This window comes from Amblyomma maculatum, chromosome 9, assembly GCF_055883805.1.
Source record: "Amblyomma maculatum isolate TAMU_Amacu chromosome 9, ASM5588380v1, whole genome shotgun sequence".
Lineage (NCBI taxonomy): Eukaryota > Metazoa > Arthropoda > Arachnida > Ixodida > Ixodidae > Amblyomma > Amblyomma maculatum.
In genome coordinates this window covers 37,159,104-37,183,949 of record NC_139352.1, presented here as the reverse complement: position 1 = coordinate 37,183,949, position 24,846 = coordinate 37,159,104, and the positions used below count along the sequence as shown (strand labels likewise).

The 24,846-nt window shown below is 43.4% G+C and overlaps 1 protein-coding gene across 1 annotated transcript in view; it reads left to right on the top strand.

Moving 5' to 3' along the window:
* The first annotated feature begins 688 nt into the window (after nucleotides 1-688).
* Nucleotides 689-24,846, top strand: part of LOC146178863 (chromosome-associated kinesin KIF4A-like) — a 60,850-nt gene continuing 36,692 nt past the window's right edge. The window contains exons 1-9 of the mRNA XM_084580055.1: nucleotides 689-914; nucleotides 4,938-5,128; nucleotides 5,945-6,034; nucleotides 12,198-12,459; nucleotides 13,065-13,175; nucleotides 17,634-17,809; nucleotides 19,536-19,739; nucleotides 22,112-22,170; nucleotides 24,123-24,198. Of these exons, the coding sequence (XP_084436181.1) occupies nucleotides 689-914; nucleotides 4,938-5,128; nucleotides 5,945-6,034; nucleotides 12,198-12,459; nucleotides 13,065-13,175; nucleotides 17,634-17,809; nucleotides 19,536-19,739; nucleotides 22,112-22,170; nucleotides 24,123-24,198 (1,395 nt within the window). The remainder of the gene's footprint in view (nucleotides 915-4,937; nucleotides 5,129-5,944; nucleotides 6,035-12,197; nucleotides 12,460-13,064; nucleotides 13,176-17,633; nucleotides 17,810-19,535; nucleotides 19,740-22,111; nucleotides 22,171-24,122; nucleotides 24,199-24,846) is intronic.

Genomic DNA, 24,846 nt, shown 5'->3' with positions numbered 1-24,846 from the left:
CCTTCTCCAAAGCCTAACTTAAACAGATTGGATTTTCCCTTCCACATGCGCTCCACGTTCACCCCCAAGGCGCGTCTGCCTAGCAAGCGCGCAGGCTTCTAATATTTAGCTCTGCGGTTAGTCGCGTTGTTATACGGGAGCCCGGAGCCGCTGTGGAGATCCTGCGTGGAGAGCCGACGCAGCTGGTTGCCATAGCGATGGCGCATGCGCAATTAAGGCCTTGGCCAACCACGGCGAAACTCGCGGACTAAGCCTGTAAAGCTTTCACTTTAAAAGCATGAAAGGGACGCCATAGTTGTGCACGGGCAGATTCGTCAGCTGGTTGCTGCTTTGAACCACTCTCTCTGTTCCTGCTTATTTAAATCGATCATAGACGTATTCCTTAAGCGGTTCTCTGTTCTTTTTCCCTCATTCATCTGCTTTTAAGCGTTAGAGAAGCTTGATGAATTTCAAGGTACCAGATACGTGAGGCTCTTGAATGAATGCGTCGGCTGATTTTTGAATTTGCAGTGAATTGCGGCAACTCATTGCAATGCCAGATGCGCAGCACACCAATTTGTAGTGATGTTTCAAGCTACTGACGTACCTCCAAAGGTTCACTTTCATTTTCTCGTTAGCTGCTTTCGGACAAAGTTTTACCCTTTGCTTCTCATTTTTTCTGCAGACCTCTTGCTAAACAAAAACCGGAATGGAGAAAACTATCCCCGTGAAAGTGGCGGTGCGCTGCCGCCCACTAGTGTCCAATGAAGTACTGGAAGGGTGCCAAGTTTGCACTCGGACAGTGCCGAAGGAACAGACTATAGTCTTACGTGGCGAAAAAACGTTCAAATTTGACTACGTTTTCGGCGAAGAATCGAGCCAGGCTGAAATCTACGAGGCATGCGTCCCCAGCCTGCTGCCCAGGATATTTGAAGGTGAGCGTATAAAGCCTGCCCCCAAAAATAACGATTAAAAGTTTTCATTTCTATCCCACGAGACACGAAAATGTAGCAGCATCGTTATTTACCTTTCTTGCATGGCAGTTAAAGAGAACAACGGTGTTGGCGCATTGTTGTAGTGCCAAAATTGTGACTACGTTTGTCATAATGTCAGGTTCTGACGAACTCGCTACCTTTCTGAGATGAGAGATTAGCGCCATTTTTCAAGCGCCTACAAATCAAGTTAAACCACTATTCCTGGTTTCCCTTGCCTTGATGGCTAGGTATGGTGGTGACGTATAGGTGGTTGATTTTCTAGACGACGTTATTAAGGCACTAACATAGTATAGATAAATTAGGCTGAATTATTTTGTTGCCTAGCATGATGAATTAGAAAGTGAACTTTTGAACGCTAAACGTTATTTAAGGGTAATGAACAAAACGCTGGTCATTGCAGTCTTGCTCTGAAAAGCAATGATAGACCGCAGTGTTCCTGCACCACTTATCTGTTCTTGTGGTGCTGTGTAGAGCGTGATGAAGCACTGCAACAACACAAGGCGTAAGATGGCCAGTGTGTGCCAGCGCGCTCCTGATCCACGAGTAAAGAAACGGCTGATAAAGGCGCTTAACAACAGTAATACGTGAAGAAGTTGCTTTATTAAAATCGGTGGGAATTTTTCAATAGTGTCTTCTTGTGAGTAGCTCCTAAACACGCACAGTAAACAGAAATGGTTCCATGCATGCACATTACACTGGTTTACATTATCTCCAGATGCAGAATAAAACCTTTTCTACCTTATTTAAACATTGTAATGTCCTTGCAGCCGTAGCAAACACTTTCTCAATAACCAAAATTTTGTGGCTTGAAATGACTGCACAATGGCTGCATTTCAATGGAGACGAAATGTAACAGCACCTGTACATGTATTATTGTTTTCAGAAGTGAAGAGAGTCAAAGACGATCGTCAGACAGTGAGGCTCCTTACCAAGTGAATTCAATCGAGATTCAGATACAACAGAAACTCAGTTACAAAAAAGTACATGATTGCATTTAATTTCACTTAAGAGCTTAACGGCAAAAGCCTTTTCTTCTACCTCTTCTCTTCTACCTGTGCATTGTCTTTGTGTACTCGATATAATTTCGTTTCTTTATTTCCTTTGGTGTCGTGGTCGGTGACATCGGCAACTCAGGACTCCTCTCCTTGACACGCGAGACTGAAAGGATTTACATGTAACCGTACTGGGCTTTCATAGGAACTAGGCTTAAGTAGCCGAACTGGGAAATTATGTCGACGTCAAAACGTATTTCGGCGTCCTGGCCGGAGAAATTATGTCGACTTTAGAACCAATTGCGACGTATGCCGGACACATCTGGCGAACCAATCAAGACACTTTGTAGGGCGAGTTGGTACTTATTCATTATTAATATAAACAGCGCGAACACGAAGACAAAGGACAAGAGACAAGAAGCCACAGTACAAGCGCTGACTCACAACTAAGCCTAAGCCCTTTACTCCAAGGCCCAGAAAAAACAAACATGAAGAAAACGAAACAGTCACGTGAAACAATCCCTGGGTTCACCTGCTGCATAAAAAATTACTTAAAAAATTACTTACTTAAATTACTTAAAAAATTAAATCATCTAAAGTGATTTTTTTAAGTAAGTAATTTTTTATGCAGCAGGTGAACCCAGGGGTTGTTTCATGTGACTGTTTCGTTTTCTTCATGTTTGTTTTTTCTGGGCCTTGGAGTAAAGGGCTTAGGCTTAGTTGTGAGTCAGCGCTTGTACTGTGGCTTCTTGTATCTTCCATCTTCCATGTATCTGTTTATATTAATAATGGCGAACCAATCTCGCGTGCACGAGATTTTCAACGTGATCCTTGAAAGGCTTAACAGTACAGACCCAGAACATATTTTGATGTATGAGCTTGAAAGAACTGTTCTCTCCGTTTCTTTGAAGCGTTTAGACAAGAGGCCTCTGTCGGAGGAACTGCTGCTGTGCGCTTGGCAGGACAAGGTTAAGGGTGTCCAGGCAGTGCGGGCTGCCTGTCGTTTTTGGTGCGCCACCGAACTCGATTCGCGCTTGTAAAGCGAACTATCGTACCTGTATATGTATTTCATAAGCCTTCTCCCACATCGTCACCCATCATGATCCTCTCTCTTCTCCCCTTCCCCAGGGCAGAGTAGCAGGCCAGATTTTAATCACTTCGGCCAACCTCTCTGCCTTTCCTGTCAATAAACCCATCTATTGATGGGAGAGACGGAATGGGCTCATTGATAGCTGAAAAACCCCAAACGAGTCAAGGTCTGTACCTTAGAAGGCCTTGGCAGGCGAACGGAAGAGTAAATGTCGTGCATGCCAGGATTATAACTCACTGTAAATACCTCTGGTGGATTTTACGGTGTAGAACTTGCCACGGCGGTATATCGCTGCCGCATATTATCTGCTGAACAGCTTCATTTATCTGCTTCTCTAGTGTCATCGAATGTCAAACTATGCTTATAAATTATGTAGTTACATTTTTTCTCAATCCATGCCGAAAGGAGGGTCCCTGGTGGGATCTTAGAGCCAGATTCGCTCATTCAGGGGACGTTCTGCGTAGCAGCTAAAACATTAAGTGGTGGTTTAGCTTGGCTCAGAGCATATATGCATATAAATATATGATCTAGCATTCGTTGAATTAAATTTTATTTCGCGTATTTTGTACGTCTGGTTAGGTTAAGCGAAGTATGTAACGGGTGATTTAGGCTTTGCTTAGGATGGAGGCCTAATTAACGTATTTAGTCCAACCTTGTCAAGACGTATGAAGGCGGAGACGTCCGAAGCGCAGCACGAAAGACTGGCAACGTAGCATGAGAAGAAACCGGCTACCGAGATGGCGTGCAAATCTTGTCCTGGGGCTGGTTTGAAACCCACACGGAGCGAGTTATTGAGCCAGCCCGGCGAACTTGAAGAGTGCGTGTAGTTAAGCGTTTGCAATAAAAATGTTCGATTTTTCTCATGCCAGAAATGAAATTACAACAGACACAGAAAAGTCATGAAGGATTGAATAATTTTTTTCCTCTGCCCACATAACTGTTCCATCTGCCTATAGTTGGTGAACTACCGTGAGTGCAACATGCAGTAAGAGTTCAAACTGGAGACAGCAAAAAAATATGGCACTGTGATGCGCTTCTTAAGTAGCAACAATATGCATAATATTGTGCACCAAAATTGAACAGTTTAGTACGTGTTGCCCCTTTCTGTTAGGCGTCTGCAAGCTGAAAGCGCAGTGATCGAGGTGTGTGTATGAGAGAAGACTTATGGCGTGAAAAACCAAGAGGGCTATAGGCAAAAGTGATTTTCTATTCTTTTTGGGGCTTTCTTTTAAGAATGCACATTGTCTAATCATTTTTTATCAGGAGTGCTATCAAAGATAAAAGAAATCCTTAATGCTGCCATTGGTTCCAAGCCCTCTACATCGCATCCAGACCGTGCACATCCTCCACACGTCGCATGCGCGCCTAAGCTAAGGCAGTGGCTGTCTCGGACTTCGATTTTGAGCAGATTCACGTTATAGACTTTTTAACTTCGTGTCCGTATTGCCGTCATACCCAAATTTGTCCACACATGAGATGCCCCCTTTGCAGCCCTTAGTTTTAGGAATCCCTACTTAAACAACTGTATGAGGCAGTAACCTCACATTTTCTCACACAATCTCACTCAATTCGCATAAGAAATCACATACAAATCGCATATGATTGCATACGATCTCGTAGTTTCTTGTACATTATCATAAATTATGCAAAATATTTTATGATAATGATGATAACCGTATGAGAGTCTATGCGATTTGGTGAGATTTTGTGAGGATATTGCCCGGTAGAACTTTTGGTTTTTCAGTAGGGATAGTTCGTGCGTTTTGCTAATTTTCTAACAGGCACCCGTCCGCTTATACTTGCTATATCCAGTTTTACATTTTCAATGAGTTCACGTCAGCGAATACGTTTGAAACCTAAAATGTCTCTTCTATTTTCAAGGCTACAACGCCACCGTTCTCGCCTATGGCCAAACGGGCTCTGGAAAAACCTTCACTATGGGAACGCGCTCGTCGTCCAATGACACCGGCTGTGACGATGCAGGCATTATCGCCAGGATAGTTGAAGATATTTTCAAGCATATCACGACAAGCACAGATAAAATATTCCTTGTGCGAGCTACTTTCCTCGAGGTGAGTGCGTTTTATGCAAGACAGCAAATATGAGACGTGTCTTTCGCGAAAATGTACTAAATATGACCAATAAATTTTGAAGAGTCAAGCTGTGGGAGCTATTCTGCTGTATGTATGACTGTCGATAATCAGGCCCTGAGTGAAACGCCACCGATACATTTGTTTAGATGAAGACTTCATTCCGAAGTGGTGCTTCTTGAACGAGTTCCCCTATAAATAGAGCAGCTTTATTTACTAATATGCTGCACAATTCGACCATTTCCGAAGCATTGCACCACGAGATTGCGTCATTGCGCTTGTCGTCAAAAGACAATGCTGCTTCTGGAGGAACTGTTGATTTTAACCTTTTGCACAACCACCACATAGGCTGAATAAGCGGCGTTTATCTCCCTTGTTATTTTATAAATCTGAGTGGCAAGAAGATCCAGCTGAGTTTCGATTCGAGCGCGATCGTAGTAGACTTTGTGGGCAAACCAAGCAAGGTCGTCAAATTCTGGCTGATGAATCATTCGCTTGAAGTCTTAAGATTAACCGACTAAACCCTTCAAGCTTTTACTTGTCTATGCTCTGCTCTGTGTGTATATGCCTATTGCTCTTGAGTATGTTATACGGAACAGGTATGTTATACCTACCTGAAAGGTTTTTTCTTTATTTTACTGCAAATTCCTTGAATAAGCAGGCGAATATTCGAGTGCAACTAAATTTTCTGCTTTCACGCCTTTGAGATACAAACTGAACCTAAACGTAGGAGGCATCAGGTTTGCAGTTGTACAACTGGCTTGTTTTGGATTTAATGTCATTTCTACCTTCTCGCAGATATACAAGGAAAATATTTTTGATTTATTCTCCAAAACTTCATTCCGAGAACCACTGACGATACGGGAGGATCACGCTGGCACGATAAGGGTAAGACTTCTCTAGTGCATTAAATTGTTTTGGGCTAACAGCATGATTAGGAGCATGCAGCTCGAAGTACGTCGGCTATGATTGTATAGTTAACGTGATTGTAATAGGCTGCTCCTATTTTGGGATACCTGCATTAGCAATGATGTAGTGATTATGCATTGTGCTGCGCTCTTAGCCCTAAATACAGAGCCGTAAACTTAAAGTTAGAATTTCCGAAATAACCAAGGAGGCGGAAAGATACGCGTGGTCTCTAGCAAAAACCAACTGGATATCCAGGTGCGATTCCATCGAGGCACCCTCAGCGGGAAAAGTACATAGAGCCTTCTCAGCGCTACTGAAAAACCAAAAGTTATACGGGGCAATAACCTCACAAAATCTCGCCAAATCGCATAGACTCTCATACGGTGGACATCATTATCATAAAATATTTCGCATAATTTATAATAATGTACAAGAAACTATGAGATCTTATGCAATTATATGCGACTTGTATGTGATTGCTTATGCGAATTGATTGAGATCGTGTGAGAAAATGTGAGGTTATTGCCTCATATTTTTTTAGTAGGGAGGTGCTTCATTGAACCTAATAAATCCAAAGGCAAACAAAGCAGTAACTTGAGGAGGGTACTCAATGACTTCAAAGGCACAGATGACAGCTCGCTGACAAACTAAAATAAACATACTCATGTACGACCGTAGATGAAGATGAGGAATTTGGAACATACGATAAGGGTAAGACTTCTCTAGTGCATTAAATTGTTTTGGGCTAACAGCATGATTAGGAGCATGCAGCTCGAAGTACGTCGGCTATGATTGTATAGTTAACGTGATTGTAATAGGCTGCTCCTATTTTGGGATACCTGCATTAGCAATGATGTAGTGATTATGCATTGTGCTGCGCTCTTAACCCTAAATACAGAGCCGTAAACTTAAAATTAGAATTTCCGAAATAACGAAGGAGGCGGAAAGATACGCGTGGTCTCTAGCAAAAACCAACTGGATATCCAGGTGCGATTCCATCGAGGCACCCTCAGCGGGAAAAGTACATGGAGCCTCCTCAGCCCTACTGAAAAAACAAAAGTTATACGGGGCAATAACCTCACAAAATCTCGCCAAATCGCATAGACTCTCATACGGTGGATATCATTATCATAAAATATTTCGCATAATTTATAATAATGTACAAGAAACTATGAGATCTTATGCAATTATATGCGACTTGTATGTGATTGCTTATGCGAATTGATTGAGATCGTGTGAGAAAATGTGAGGTTATTGCCTCATATTTTTTTAGTAGGGAGGTGCTTCATTGAACCTAATAAATCCAAAGGCAAACAAAGCAGTAACTTGAGGAGGGTACTCAATGACTTCAAAGGCACAGATGACAGCTCGCTGACAAACTAAAATAAACATACTCATGTACGACCGTAGAGGAAGATGAGGAATTTGGAACATACGATAAGGGTAAGACTTCTCTAGTGCATTAAATTGTTTTGGGCTAACAGCATGATTAGGAGCATGCAGCTCGAAGTACGTCGGCTATGATTATATAGTTAACGTGATTGTAATAGGCTGCTCCTATTTTGGGATACCTGCATTAGCAATGATGTAGTGATTATGCATTGTGCTGCGCTCTTAACCCTAAATACAGAGCCGTAAACTTAAAATTAGAATTTCTGAAATAACGAAGGAGGCGGAAAGATACGCGTGGTCTCTAGCAAAAACCAACTGGATATCCAGGTGCGATTCCATCGAGGCACCCTCAGCGGGAAAAGTACATGGAGCCTTCTCAGCCCTACTGAAAAACCAAAAGTTATACGGGGCAATAACCTCACAAAATCTCGCCAAATCGCATAGACTCTCATACGGTGGACATCATTATCATAAAATATTTCGCATAATTTATAATAATGTACAAGAAACTATGAGATCTTATGCAATTATATGCGACTTGTATGTGATTGCTTATGCGAATTGATTGAGATCGTGTGAGAAAATGTGAGGTTATTGCCTCATATTTTTTTAGTAGGGAGGTGCTTCATTGAACCTAATAAATCCAAAGGCAAACAAAGCAGTAACTTGAGGAGGGTACTCAATGACTTCAAAGGCACAGATGACAGCTCGCTGACAAACTAAAATAAACATACTCATGTACGACCGTAGAGGAAGATGAGGAATTTGGAACATACGATAAGGGTAAGACTTCTCTAGTGCATTAAATTGTTTTGGGCTAACAGCATGATTAGGAGCATGCAGCTCGAAGTACGTCGGCTATGATTATATAGTTAACGTGATTGTAATAGGCTGCTCCTATTTTGGGATACCTGCATTAGCAATGATGTAGTGATTATGCATTGTGCTGCGCTCTTAACCCTAAATACAGAGCCGTAAACTTAAAATTAGAATTTCCGAAATAACGAAGGAGGCGGAAAGATACGCGTGGTCTCTAGCAAAAACCAACTGGATATCCAGGTGCGATTCCATCGAGGCACCCTCAGCGGGAAAAGTACATGGAGCCTTCTCAGCCCTACTGAAAAACCAAAAGTTATACGGGGCAATAACCTCACAAAATCTCGCCAAATCGCATAGACTCTCATACGGTGGACATCATTATCATAAAATATTTCGCATAATTTATAATAATGTACAAGAAACTATGAGATCTTATGCAATTATATGCGACTTGTATGTGATTGCTTATGCGAATTGATTGAGATCGTGTGAGAAAATGTGAGGTTATTGCCTCATATTTTTTTAGTAGGGAGGTGCTTCATTGAACCTAATAAATCCAAAGGCAAACAAAGCAGTAACTTGAGGAGGGTACTCAATGACTTCAAAGGCACAGATGACAGCTCGCTGACAAACTAAAATAAACATACTCATGTACGACCGTAGAGGAAGATGAGGAATTTGGAACATACGATAAGGGTAAGACTTCTCTAGTGCATTAAATTGTTTTGGGCTAACAGCATGATTAGGAGCATGCAGCTCGAAGTACGTCGGCTATGATTATATAGTTAACGTGATTGTAATAGGCTGCTCCTATTTTGGGATACCTGCATTAGCAATGATGTAGTGATTATGCATTGTGCTGCGCTCTTAACCCTAAATACAGAGCCCTAAATACAATCATTAGGATGTAGAATTCACCGTCGTAGAAATAAAAACCCCATTAATGAGTATGAGGCGAGGAACGACACCGGAAGACGACCTGCTAACGGTCGGCCTTCTGGCCAACCTCAGCGATCAAACCCTAGAAGATTTTACGGCCAGTAATGATTGATGGGACTCGGAAATGTTACCAAATGACTGGAAAACATCCATAGTAACGTTCGTCCCAAAGCCAGGAATAAAGATAACAAAAAAGAAAATTTAAGATCAATCACTCTCACGTCCTGCGCCGGTAAGCTCATGGAGGTGGCAGTAAGGCAAAGGCTGTTCGACTATTTGGAACAGCATGGGCTGCTGCCGCCCTTCATGTTCGGCTTCCGGCCACATTTATCAGCGCAGGATGTACTGCCCCAAATCAATAGGGAAGTTATTGATCCCCTTTTCGGGAGTTCAGAGACAGGGCGATTTTGACCCTGGACCTGATGATGGTCTTTGACAACGTTAAACATAAAAAAAGTGAATCTTTCAAACGACAACAATTGCGGCGAGAAATCATTTAACTACATAAAAACTTAGAAAATCGCAAATCTTATATCAGATTGGGCAATAAAGAAATTAGCTGGGGTTTAGCTTTAGTTAAACTCGGTAGGTTGCGTAAGCAAAGCCGACGTAGCTTCTCTGTTGTTATCCTTCTTCCTTCTTTCTTCTTTCTTCGTTTTCTGCTTTTGCGGCGCGGCGTGGCTACCGACCGGGTTTACCCGACGGCTTGAAGAGGGGCCCCATCTACGGTCGATTTAAAGGTCGAACGTGGCTACCGGCCGGGTTTACGCTACGGGCTGTAACCTGGCGTATAGTATTGCTTACGCAATAAAAATTTGGACTCATCGATATGGGAACACGGGGAACGCCTCAAGGAGCTGTTATTTCTCCGCTGCTCTTTAACGTTGCCCTCATAGCGCTCCGAGAGAGGCTCAACGCCAATGAATGGCGTACGCCACGCCATCTACGCGGACGACATTACCATCTGGTCGTTCCATGGGTAACTTAGGGCAGATGGTGGGAGCCTTCCGAAAGGCCGCCTCGGTAGTAGAAAACTACGCTCGGGGGTCTGGTCTAGAGTGCTCTCCGAATAAATCAGAATTCTTGCACATTGCAAAACCTAAAGATCTAGGACAAAACATACACATTTACGTTAACGGCACTCCAATACCAGAAATGGACGTACTTCAGGTATTGGGATTACAAATCGATAACCAGGGTAACAATTACAAGGCCTTGGAAAATTAAAGTGCACTTGCGAAGAAATTAGTAGGATGCAATATTGGCAGGATCTCTGGCAAGCACGGTGTACTACTTGAACAAGAAACCGTTTGCCTGGTTCAGGCGTTCGGCGTCAGTCGTGGGGAGTACGCGCGCCCTATCTCAAGCTGAGGAAGAGCGACCGTGGAACCCTTGACGCGATGATTCGGGCGGCGGTTAAAAAGGCGCTAGGACTCCCGGCCAGAGCCTATACGGAGTACCTGCTCCAAATCGGGATCCACAATAGTATAAGGGAGCTGATTGAGGCCCACAGAACAAACCAAATTTCTAAGCTCTCCTTGACCAGCATCGGCAGGCAAGCCCCTGAGACTTAATTCTCAGGTTTCTCCCCACCATCGAAAGCAAAGTGGACATCTCGGATGTGTGGAAAAATATTTTGACGGTTAAGCCGCTCCCAAAAACATGAATTGGGTGTATAATTAGGGAAAGCTTGAAGCCTGCAGAGCAATATGTATGTAAATAACTATGTCAGTAAGACAGGCATATATATTACGTGGATGCAGCGGGTCCCCCCGAGGACGGCATCTGCACCATTGCTATTGTGCACGAAGAAAGACAGGTGAACGGGCTCTCGGTAAAAACTAGTGACGCGCTGATGTTGGAGAAAGTGGTGATTGCACTGGCTGCCACCCACTCGGACACAGCGTATATAATGTCGGACTCGCAACAGGTTTGCCGAAATTACGTGCGGGTTAGGATAGCGCCACTCACTTGTATAGTATTATTGGCACGTACGAGCAAGTCAGATTCGGATACTTGTAAAAAAATAGATAATGTGGATGTCCGGTCACCAGATGGTGGAGGGAAACGAGACCGCTCACGCGGCTCCCGAGATTTCCTACCCGTGGTTCCGCTCAAATCATCCGGTTCTATACCGCAGCAACTACAACAATCCCGCTCATAATTTATGCGGAGATTGAAACTCATTTCCGCCTCTGTAGGGGCGAGTTCCCGTGACCTGCCAATGGTCTCGACAGACATAAGGAATGCCACCTTAGACGGCTTCAAACCGGGTGTTTTATAAATCCCGCCATACAAAAACACGTGGATCCAGAATTTACGGGTAGGTGCAAATTCTGCGGGCAGTATGCTGACCTATCCCACATGGCCTAGGCCTGCCAGCAAAACACAAATATAGCAGTTATAACACATCCAACTAGAGAGGCCTGGAAGGCGGCTCTATCCAGCTTGGACCTGGAGGAGCGGGCCCTGGTCCAGAGAGCTCGAGCAGCGGCAGCGGCCAATGGCGTCTCGGAATAGGGTCTGCCACATAGCCATCCCCACTTTCCTTTCGCAAATCATTTCAGCCTCACAATAAATGTATTCTCTTCCTTCTCCTAAACTTAAAAAAGGGCTGTGAACAAATCTCTACCTTGAAGTAACGTTTTGTTGGGCTAGGTGGTGAGAGTTCATCATAAGTTCAAGGCGCGAAAACGCACATGGAACGGAGAAATGCAACGGGACGGAGCGCTTCTTCCCGTTGCGTTGCCTTTCTTGTGCACGTGTTTGGTTTCGTGCCTTGAACTTATGATGAAATCTCTATCCTTGGTATTTTTGAACAGTTCATGGCAGCTACACTTTGCTCAGTACTCCTTGCATGCTTATTGTCAGATGAAAAAAGGGTGGTACTAGAAATGTTTGCTCTTACGTTTGATCCCATTTTCAACTTTCACTTTGTGCGCGAACGCTTGCTGATACACCGTCTGTACTTTATTTTAACTTGTATGAACAGGTGACCAACCTGACGGAAGTGAGTGTGACCACTCCCGAAGAGACAATCCAGCTCCTCGAGAATGCCTCTGCATCTCGAAGCACAGCTTCGACAAACATGAACTTGCGGTCATCACGGTCTCACGCAATCTTCACCATGATTGTTGAACAGCGGGACAAAGGAGATGGTGGCTCCACAAGGCTAGCCAAGTTACATATAGTTGATCTCGCCGGATCTGAACGAGCTGCAAAAACTAAGGCAGTTGGCGAAAGGCTCAAGGAAGGTTTGTTGCCAATATTTCAACGTTTAAGCAGCTAGTTGTTGGTGGATGACTCTAATGCTGAGAAATGGGCGAGCAGCTGGAAGTTAAAAAGGCACAGTAGTCAAACTGCTGCAGAATATACACGGAGCTGGCACAAGTTCAGATGAGGGTGCGCTACTGTCGCGCTCCGTAACATATCCAGTGATTTCGATTTTTTTGGTCGAGAACGTGCAGTTTTTGTGCAGCTTGTAGTCCGCCATGTTCTCCATGCAGCTCTTATAGTCGACGTTTCGATAATTTGGTTTGAAAGCCAGCACGCATACACTGCATGCAGGGTTAAATATTTCTCTACGAGTTTCAATACTTATCATTGCTCACGCAAGTGACTCAGGACGTCTTAACCAGTGTCCTACATGGCTTTTGTGATAAGCGAATTACGCAATCGTAAATTATCCATTGCGCTCACAGCACACGGTGATAATTTAGTACTTCATTTTCAAAGATACAGCGCTCGTGATATCAAATCATATTGTGTCATAGGTTTTAGCTGTTTGGTTAGCACTTAGCTGACATTTCATTATCAGTGTCAAAAGATGGATGAGTGTGTATTCCTAATTTGTTCACAGGAATCAAAATCAACAGAGGCCTCTCGTCACTTGGCAATGTCATTAGCGCTCTATGCGATGGCGACCCCCATGTACCATACCGAGACTCTAAACTGACGAGGCTGCTTCAGGGTACGTACAAACATTTTCTGGCTGGGATAATGCCTGGGTTCCTCGATTGCACGGTTGCGCATTGGGAATGTGGCGCATACTGTGTACTTTACTGTGCACAGCGCATAATAATTGCTTTCTTCACCACCATCTCATGTTGTAGAGAGCACAGCTTTGACCAATACTTGGAGTTATTAATGCGGAATGCATTTAACGACTACATTTTCGACTTCCTTTGTCTATCATGGCTCCGTCCACAAAACTGCAGGACAAACGTGGGTGCCTTAATGAAGCTCACAAAAATTTTTGTAGTTCACGTTGTTTTCCTCAGTACACTTAAACATCGTAAAGTAAAGTGCACTGACTGCGAACGGATATTTTTATCACAGTTCAGGTCTTTCATTTCACACAATCTTCACTTAGGTATACTAGTGACTACTGATGTTATTTTGTTTCACTGTGACTGTCCTTGCTTTGGGTTATAGCTGTAGTTTGGCCCAGGTTTTGAGAAGCTCTCGACTCCGCAGCAAACAGCTGTGCTGCAACCGTATTGAACTGCCCAGAATTTATTATTATCGTTGTCAGGTTTTCTCATAGAGCTTCGTTTTTGTAATTTAGAATAACATTTCATCTAAAATTTTCAAAAGTATTTCAAGAATTAGGTGTTGTGTGATTGAGGTATTGTTAGTCAGTGTTTAGTAAGGGTGTCCTAAAAGTAATGCCCAACGTTTTTTTTCGCTCGAAAGGCGTTAATTCGCACACATATGATATTAAGAAAAATTCAATCCGCACCTCTGCTGCTTACGACTATATTGAACCGCACCATACTCTTAGCGAATTTGATTTGTTAGTGATTTTTATATGTGCACATTTCTGAATCAGAGTAAGAATGACGAGAGCAGCATATTCATCGTGCAGACAGGCTATACAAAAATGGGAAATATGGAAGACAGAAGTTTATCCTACGACATTGACGTGATATTGGTGAAGAAAATTAGTTATTTGGGACTCCCCTGGAGGCCTGGTGTCCTTTTTCCTGAGGAATTTACGTTTTGGTGCCCTTTTACTATACTCATGTTTAAATACAAACGGCTTTAGTATAAATGGAAAAATGTAGAGTCGCTTAAGCAATGAAAAATAAGAGCTCAGTTTCACTTTACTACATTCCAGTTTACTATAGCGGGATTGTACAGTCTTGAGAAAAAGTGGAGAGACCACGCTAACTGCTACGATTGCGTTTTTGACGTATAAAAAGATGTGTCAGAGAAAATTGCTTGGGCAAGAAGGCAAGTATATTATGCATGGTACCTAATGCACTTCTCAGAAATAACTGTTTCACTGTCAGAAAAAGCTGGCGGGTAGTTTTCTCAAAGCGCATGGTCTCTCCACTTTTGCTCACGACTGTACATGATGCAACTCGGCTGATTTGTTACGGGACACTAACCTAATTTCTCTTAGATCCGCAATCATCATCATCATCATCAGCCTGATTATACCCACTGCAGGGCGAAGGCCTCTCCCATATTTCTCCACTTAACTCGGTTCTGTGCTAGCTGCATCCACTTGACCCCTGCGAACTTCTTTATCTCATCCGCCCACCTAACTTTCTGCCGCCCGCTGCTACGCTTTCCTTCCCTTGGAATCCAGTTTGTTACCCTCAGCGACCATCGGTTATCCTCTCTTCTCACTACATGTCCTGCCCATGTCCATTTCTTCTTCTTAATTTGCCCCGCCGGGGTGGCGCAGTGGTTACGGCGCTCGACTACTGTTCTCAAGGACGCGGGATCGAATCCCGGCCTCGGCGGCCGCTTTTCGATGGAGGCGAAAAGCAAGGTGCCCGTGTGCTGTGCGATGTCAGTGCACGTTACAGAACCCCAGGTGGTCGAAATTTCCGGAGTCCTCCACTACGGCGTCTCTCATAGCATAAGTCGCTTTGGGACGTTAAACCCTACAAACCAACCAAACCAATCTTCTTAATTTCTACTAGAATGTCGGTAACTTGAGTTATTTCTCTGACCCACTCTGCACGCTTTCTATCTCTTAATGTTACCCCTACCATTTTTCGTTCCATAGACCTCTGGGTTGTCCTCAACTTAAGTAGAACTCTCTTAGTTAGCCTCCACGTTTTAGCCCCATAGGTAAGTACAGGCAAGATGCAACTGTTGTATACTTTCCTCTTGAGCGATACCGGTAAGCTGCTAGTCATAATCTGCGAGTGCTTGCCAAATGCGCTCTATCCCAATCTTATTCTTCTTGTTATTTCCTTTTCATGGTCCGGATCTGCGGTTACTACCTGTCCTAAGTAGACATATTCGCCTACTACTTCCAGTATTTCGCTACCTAATGTAAACTGCTGTTCCTTCCCGAGGCTGTTGAACATTACCTTAGTCTTCTGCATATTGATTTTCAAGCCTACCTTTCTATTTTTCCTGTCTAGGTCATCAATCATTATTTGCAGTTCATCCCCCGAGTTGCTTAGCAAGGCAATGTCATCAGCAAATCGCAGATTACTGAGGTATTCTCCATCTACCCTTATCCCTAACTGCTCCCATTCCAAGTCTCCGAATACTTCCTCTAAACAAGCTGTGAATAGTACTGGGGAGATTGTGTCTCCTTGCCTAACACCTTTCTTTATGGGAATTTTGTTACTTTCTTTATGCAGAACTATGGTTGCTGTGCAGTCACTATATATATCTTCCAGCACTCCGCAATCCGCAATCAATATTTTACTATACTAAAGGTTTATAATTGTTCACACTTCGCCATGAGAGAAGTGGCAGTACCCATACTAAATTAGTGCGCGTACAATATTTCTCAAACTGGCATAGCAGTTGACTGGTACGAGACGTCAGCTTGGTAGTGTTGTTCATGAGAGACTCGCCAATGGAAACTGCACTGTTCTGCTCCAGATTAGGCGGGATTTACCACGCGCCCACCATGTGCTCTTTTTACAGCTGACAGCTGCCTGTCTGTCTGTGTGTGTCTAAAAGCTGCGCCGTGGTGAAAGCTCACCGATCTACTCTTGTCGTTTGTTACGAAAGTACCAGGGTAACAGGGAAGGGTTTTGCCAGTGACTGAGTATACGGAGAAAGATGAGACATTATGTTCTGAGAGGGTTGAAGTCGGCGTACAAATTTTCAGACGACGAACAGCAATGGTAAAATCATACGAGTCCGAGCATGCGCCCAATGCGAGAGGGGTTACACATCAGCTGTAGAAGAACGGAGGTTTGGGCTAGTTGGTGATCATCCATATTTAAGCAACAGCGCAAAAGGACAGAGACGAGTGGAAGGAGGTACACAAGACAGCGGAGGTACACAACGTCGTTGTGTACCTCCTTCCACTCGTCTCTGTCCTTTTACGATGTCAGTGCACGTTAAAGAACCCCAGGTGGTCGAAATTCCGGAGTCCTCCACTACGGCGTCTCTCATAGCCTGAGTTGCTTTGGGACGTTAAACCCCACAAACCAACCAAACCAACCAACCTTTCGCGCTGTTGCTTAAAGATGGCTACACATCAGCCACGCTCTAATGTGTGTGACAATACACTCAGCAGGAAAACTATGCAGCATCACCCGTGACATGGTGAGAACACAGTGATCAGACATTTTGTTAGTGCCGTCGGAGTCTCTGAGTACCATTAAACAACCGTAACTTTCGGCTGATACGGGACAAGTAACATTTTTATGGGATCACCACGTCTGTTTCCCTCGATGTATTAGGGACTGTTCGAAATATGCAGATAGTTTTTTGACCCTCTGACAAGGTTCTGGACGTTTTAGAATGCTGATAAAGCATATTTTATTGTTTATGCCCCTTCATTTTGCACATTGTAAGTTTGGAGGTATAAGTAAATCCTAGCTGGCTCAAAAATGGGAACCATTTTTGATGAGGAGCATTTGCCACGAGGGTTTAACTAAAATAAGGAGACTACAAACTGGGTAGGCTTCACAGTGATTAAAACGACACTGAGTACGTATTGGTCTGCGTCGCAAGGATTACAAATTGTAGTCACACTAAGGCGAGCCTTGCCAAATTCGGAGATTTCTAAAGCTAGAAGACAAGAAAAGAAATATCGGTGAAACTACCGCCAGCCAATTTTGAGCAAAATGCATGCGTCAATAAACAATTCAGAAACGAATACGCGAGGTCATGGTGCGCTGCCATTCAATTCTAAACGGCGGCAGTCTGCCCTTTGTTTTGCAAGGACGCTTTTTATAGGATATTTTTATGTTTAGCTTTCAGAGCGTCAGTTATATTTTTGCCACTTAACTAATGCCAATATAGGCAGACAGACTTGGAGGACCAATATTTACTAAAAACAATTCAAAAGCCTTTCTCGATAGCCCTTGTAAATGTTCGTGGACTAAGAAACCTATCGTTTGGAGGGAGCATTATACGTTGTTTGTGGTAACTACGTTAAAGATGCGCCACTTCCTAGCACTCAGTTTCTTCTCCCCGTTCATTTTTATTTCTCCAGATTCATTGGGGGGCAACAGCCACACAGTGATGATTGCCTGCATCAGCCCGGCAGACAGCAACCTGGAGGAGACCCTCAGCACATTACGCTACGCGGGCAGGGCTAGGAGGATCAAAAACAAGCCTGTTGTCAACTTTGATCCGACACAAGCAAGGATCGCCCGACTTCGCCAGCAGGTGTGATCCCGTTTGATGTGTACTGTGACCTATCCTTGTATTGAAAGTAGCATCTTTACAGTTTGGGTGATTACTGCCGTACTGAAAAAAAATGTATGGGACAATAACCCCATTTTCTCAACTATCTCACTCAATTCTCATAAGAAATCAGATACAAGTCGCATGTAATTGCTTAAGGTCTCATAGCTTCTTGTACATTATCATAAATTATGTATGATATTTTATGATAATGATGTGCACCGTATGAGAGTCTATGCGATTCGACAAGATTTTATGAGTTTATTGCCACTTAAAACTTTTGGTTTTTCAGTAGGGTGCATTTGAAAGGAGTACGGTTCCATACAAATTAAGTCTGTATGGCTACCTTTCTCAGATCGCGCCTGACAGAAGGTAGTACGCTGTTAGGTCTTTTTATTGTGCCCAAACTAAAATATAACTGATTTCTGATCTGCTTGCTATGCCAAAAATCCTTCGAAATGTAGTCTGTTACGTGCTGCTTGCTGTATTAGAGGTGACATGCGCCCAGCTTGTGCCAATATTTTCTTCAAGAATTAAATATTAGGACCCCGGCTATATTCTTAAATCAGCATCATGTGGCGCACAAAGAAGACCCTTTTTTCTGATAATCCTTCAATCGATTTTTGATACACGTTTAGGTAACATGTTTATAGTCCACCTTCTCAAAGCCAATGTAATAAAAAAATCAGCAAAACAGGCGTGTACCACGCAAGATTTTTTACCTTGGTCAGCCCGCGGCGAGTTGCTCTATAGCTCAGTTGGTCGAGCACATTGGGCGACAACCTGAGATCAGGGGCTAAGATGTTTCTATGTGCGCATTTTTCTGATTTCTCCTACGTAGAAAACACTTAGCGAGAAACACCAAACAGGCGCGCACTACCTGTAATACCAAACGGAACCCGAACTTTCTCTTTCACAACCATCCTCAACTTCTTTCTCTACTTCCAAGTAGATCGCACTCGCACACCAATTCTGTCCCATGCAGATATGTCTGGCCAACAATAAATGTTAGCAACCCTCATATCCAAGGTAGCGCCCAAACAACGAATGAAAAACCAAATCCATCCCTCACGTCGTCCAAACAAGACGGTCACAAATTCGGCCGGAGAGACACAAACTAAAAAAAGCCACCACACATCTGCAGCTGCCACGAATCAGGCTCACTTCACTCCCAATTAAAAAAAAAAAAAACGTGTCCGGATTGTGATTTTTAACGCAAAAAACAACAACAACAACAACAACAACAACACATCAAGGCAACCCTTTTTTCAGTCGCTGATCAGCATGGCCAGTTTGGTCAGCTGCAATTCAATACATAACGCGGTGGCTTTTCCTCTACTCGCTTTCTTCTTCGTAGTGGTTCCGGTTTGCCTATGCGAAGAGAACACGACCGAGGCAATTAAGAATTTTGGTCATAAGAAGCATGGTTTACTTCTGAAAAAAAAAAAAGGGGGGGGGGGGGATCGAGCGCAATCAAGGGAACATGTTTCATTTTTTGCTCGAGCCCCCTCCGTTGAATTGTGTTCTGACGGAAATAAACTGCATTTGAATTTGAAATGTGACTTTGAAAAGAAACATCTCTCCCTGAGTGTCCTGAGGGGTGTCGTCGGTTATTCACTTAATATGACTGGAAGTCTGAGTATCCCTAAGCCTTTGCAGCTGGTACACGTTATTTAGTATTTTTTTTTTGCACATAACCTTTTTGCAGCTCCAGGAAGTCAACAATGAGCTTACGAGACACAAAGAAGTTCAGCAGGAAGGAGGAGCAGTATCATCTCTTGCAGCTGATGACCGCGAGTTGGCGATGGTATGCTCTCGCAACATGGAGCTGGAGTCTGAGAACAAGCGCTTGGCCGCGGAACTGCGCGAGGCGCGGAACAAGCTGAGTGAACAGTCTCAGCGCCTCAATCTCGTGAGTGTCGAGTTGCACAGGCGTTCTTAAAACGGGATCCACACAACTCCCGGGCTCTTCGGACTTGCTATTCAGCTTCTCTGAATACCTAGATGCGTGCTTTAAAAAACTAACCATTGTGAGCGCCTATACAGAATAAAAATGCGTATTTCAGAAGCTCTAGCGTGCGATTTTCACGCGACTTGCGCCAATACTTTCGTTGTTAACGAGAAAAATACTGCGCACATATTTTTGTAATCTTCTCTTATACAGCATAGCAGCTATTGAGGAAAATAGTATTTTCCTCCCACCTCCTGAAAAAAAAAAAGTGAATTATATCTTAATTCCGTTTGCAATATTCTTTTTTCTTTCCTTAATTATAAAGCAATTTTCATTTATGCCGATTCAGTTTGAATTTTACCGTCTCCTAAAATGTTTCATGTACTCTTTGCACCAGTTTAAAATTAGCGCCACGGTTTCCTTCTACGACGTGGTTCCACCTGGTGGGCCTCTATATTCACGATACTACAATCCCCCATAAACCTCTTGCTAGGCTGTGTTCGTACGCCCAGGGCTGTACTTGTGCGCGCGGATCCAAACGCGCTGGGTTGCAATTTTTGCTAGCTTGTCTTTATTTGCTTTTTTTTTTTCGAATAAGGCTGCTTGAGCAAGCGCTTAATAATACAGTCAGGCTCGAGGACACTGGCAGAATGTCAGGCATGATAAATATTTCAACCGGCGCCGCATCTTGTTGAACCAAATGCTTCATGCCTAGTGATTGCGTCAATATATTGATGCGTTTTGATCCACAAAATAAACAAATGCTCTGTGAAGGCGAGTAATAGTTGATCATGCACTTGAAATCAACAGTTACTGTTCCCTGGGTCCTCTTACTCCATGCAGAAAATTCTGCGGCCCACTCTGTGCAGAGCTTGTCCTTCTAGCCAACCTTTGGTAGATTCGTAGATTCGTTTTCGTAGCGGATTTCCGTTTCTAAAAGTGCTGTGCGCCAGACACTTGATACAATATACGCTGCCGTCTCATTCTCGTAAGGCGTTGGTGACAGTTGGCACTAGAAGCTCTTACGCGGACGGAAACCACACTTCTTGGACATATTTCTGTGCCTCTACACCATTCTCACACTATGCCCTACAGTCAAGGTTAATCAAGAACGAGAAAGCGATTGGCATTTTTCCCCGTGCCACGCGGAATGACCTACCTCAGCATTAGTGACCTCGCACCGCATCTCTAGCTTCTCCGTTAAACCCTCCGCATCCATAAACCGAACAATGAAATTTGACACCCAAAAGCACAAGGATAACGACCTGTTGTCTTGCCTTACCTGCCAAAAAGCTGGCCGGGAGCAGATTCCGCCCTTCCAGCGTAGCATTCTGCGCTTGCGCACTCGCCCCCTGCCATCCCCGTGTACATGAACGAATGGGGTCACCATAGTGCACAGTATTCAGCTGTCCAAGAGCCCTGCGCACGAAACAGAAGGGAGGTTGCAGTCTAGCGTTCACCTCGTATTAGTTCGTTCCCGGGAAAATTTCAAATGGTGCTACTTTGAACCTGCGAAAGAACTAATACTTCTCTGGCGTCGTGTGATTTTCACACGTAGAGTGGAATACGATTTGACTCCTTTCTGTGGTGCATAAGTGCTGCCATCCATGGAAGGAAAGCTCAAATCTCAGTTCCCTGAAACTATAGTGACCCTTCTTATCCCGCACCTGTGTAGGTCTCTGCTTGGTACATTCCAAATATAAGCCCTTCAGCACTTTATCATGACACCAAAAAATAATTGCATTAATATTAACACGGTGTGGTTGAAGGACTCATTCTCCAGAAAATACGGCGTTGACATTGGGAACGAAAAATCATAGAAATGGCTTCAGTGGGTACTAGTTGCCAGGTATTAACCATGCAGTGACTGGTCGTCGCATGGCTTAAGGTAATAGACCGCAGGCATGGCCAAAACGTTGGGCGCTTCAACTTTTGCTTCTTTGGCTTGGGGCATAAGGTGCGAATCGAACATTTTGGACACTTCCGTCCCAAGTCAGACACCCTGCCCTTGGTCGTGTAGGCACGTTCGTACTGTCAGGATATTTTTATGTTTCACATAGTGTGCTTACATACGACAGTGTGCATATAATTATGTGTGAGATAATAACGGCGCAAATAAGACCACCGATTTAGCAGTAAAAATGGACGCAAACAAGGTTCTGAAAAGGGAGTCGCAGGCTTGAGCCATTAGTTTGTTGTGGCATTCCCTTAAAGGTATATCACAAGTGCCGCCACGATGTTTATGTAAATTGTAGTGACTTGTGAGTTTAATGCTGCTACAATGTACCTGAACTCAATTGACAATGTACCTGCACTCAATTGTTTTCTTTCAGGACGAATTGAACAAACAGGATCTGAAGGATCGTCTCGTGCATCTGCCAGAACAAACCGAGTAAGCACACTGCATTTGCTTTCGACTCAATGCATTGTTTGAAAGAAATAGGAGCTCATTTGGGAACTGGATCAGTATGCGGCAGTTTCAACTGCATTCAAATGCCTGTTGTTAAGCAGTTCTTTGCTTTTAAATATTTTATTCGTCCTTTCTATTGCTCATGAAGGGAAATACAGTGCATAAGGGAGAGCGAGAAATCAGAGCTTCTGAGAAAGACCAATGGTATATGTCTATTTTGAGTGCTATATCTTAATGCACATTCTATACAACAGGCTTGCACCGAGGGGGCGCAGTGGTTACGGCGCTCGACTATCGTTCCCAAGGATGCGGGATCGAATCTCGGCCTCGGCGGCCGCTTTTCGATGGAGGCGAAAAGCAAGGCGCCCGTGTGCTGTGCGATGTCAGTGCAGGTTAAAAAACCCCAGGTGGTCGAAATTTCCGGAGTCCTCTACTACGCCATCTCTCATAGCCTGAGTCGCTTTGGGACGTTAAACTCCACAAACCAAACCTTTAGAGATAGATTATAGGATGGTCATTTAGCCTTCAAACGACAAACACAATGTTTGATTTACCAAAAGTTCACATTATTGAATACCCTTCTACTGCCCAAGGCTCATTCAATCATATTGATTCTATCTAATCAGTGCCTGGGATATGTTTACCCATACATCTGAGATGAATACTAAATTACAGCAACAGTATTTCGGAGTTTTTTCGAGTGCTTCGCTTCACACACATTGTCGAAAATGTCAGGAATTCCTTCAAAGTGGTACCTCCATGGCTTATTTATTTTTTTTTTGCATGGCAGATACGGTAACTGCAGAGTATCTTCATAATCTGCAGCGTAGTATTTAATGATGCTTCACAACAAATTACGGCACACGAATGTAGCGCTAACAAAACACGGGCAAAGAAAAAAATAATAGCAGAAAAGCTGGTTTGTGGCATCTGAAAAGCGGTTTCCTTTTAGATCGGCATGCCTACTCCCGGGCTGCAACTGCTGTGTTCGGCGGATGTGGCGAATAATAATGAGCTCTTTAGGAGGTCCCACCTCGTCTTCTGCACCTGAAGACTAAATGGGGATACAGATATTTTAAAGCAAAATGTGTACTCTCCAAGCTGTAGCTGGTAAACTCCCGACTTCATCGGCTCTCGGGGAATGACGACCTTCAAGGTCTCGCAAGGTGAAACTAGGGCACAGTCATTTTGTTGATTTATTTTGTCCATTGGTAGTGCTTTCATGCTAACTAAATAATAAGCTTGAAAAGGACTCGAGCCGGCCCAGAGTGAAACCGAGGACACCGGATCAGTACCCCAGCATAACTATTGAACCGCTACAAGAGGCATTTTCGCTTGTTCGAACCCGGTTTAAGTTTCCCTTCTTCCTATCTTAAATACTAGCAAAACATCAAAAATATATGCGCCACGTTATCTAAAACACGCAAATAAAACAACTAAACCAACCCAAAGGACAAAATAACGAGGAACAAAAGCAAAACAATGCAGATTAAAGATTTTAGATTAGGAGAATTAAGACAGAGCCATTCCTTTTCCAGAAGCGTGGTCCGAGGCTTGTCTTCTTGCCCTTAGTTTAGTTTGCACTGCATGTGTATATCACAATGAACCAAACAACCTGAATCGTCATGCTTAATCAGTTCATCACAATCAGTGGGAGAAGCAGCTTTCGAAAAAGACAAAAAAATCGCCTCATTGGTCTTAGCGAAGTTGTAATATAATTAATTCTGGCCAAACATAGACTTTTTTGCTGCCCATAATCGCCATAGCAATGAAAGTGCCATAAATTGCAAAATGAACTTTTCGGCGCTGTTTGCGGTATTCATCTTTGTCAAACACTCACTGTGCAAATTACGAATGGAAGTTGTGGCACATAGCTTCCTCCTAGTAATTTTATGAGAAACTCAAATGCACACTCATTTGCGTCCTACGAACAGCAACCTGGCCGACGCTGATGTCGATCAAGTAACCAGCCTCTTGAAGGACGTCCAAGCAACTAATTTGGAATCCGTGGTGAGTTGTGCTTTTTATCCTTGTTACTGTCAATTTATTTTCTAGTAGAAAAATTGAACGCAGGTTAATATTCCCAGAGGAAGCTTCAGCATTCTATGGTTGGAATTCAGCTCCCTTGTTATACAGCTGATGTTCTAGTTTCCATACTAACCACATCACACCATCTCTAAAGTGCCAGAGAGACGCAATACTTTCTAGTGTAATGTCTCTTTCAAATTGTGTGTATGGCATTAGTGAACGTGTATCAGCTTATGATTTCACCAAAACTCAATAATACGCCACAGAAGAGCTGTAATCGATTTTTAACTGCCCAGTTTCGGTTTAAGCTTCAAGTTCCTGATCGAAGGTTGAGACTTCGCAAGTTCATGCTTTCACGTGACGCATAAAGAAATTTCATATATTGCTGATTTTTAGTTGTAATTTGCTCAAACTCTGAAGAAAAGTGGCTGGAAATGAAGCTATTGCAGTTCTATGTGTCTCACAGGGACTCATACTAGCTTGTGAGATCGTAATCATCGTTTCGCAGCGGGAAACTGAAACTGTATGGCATCAGAAACTCAAATGTTGGTTATTTTTTAATCTTTACTAAATTAATTTATTTTGAAAATTGAATGAGGAAGCAAATTTCGCACAATGTTTCATATTAGG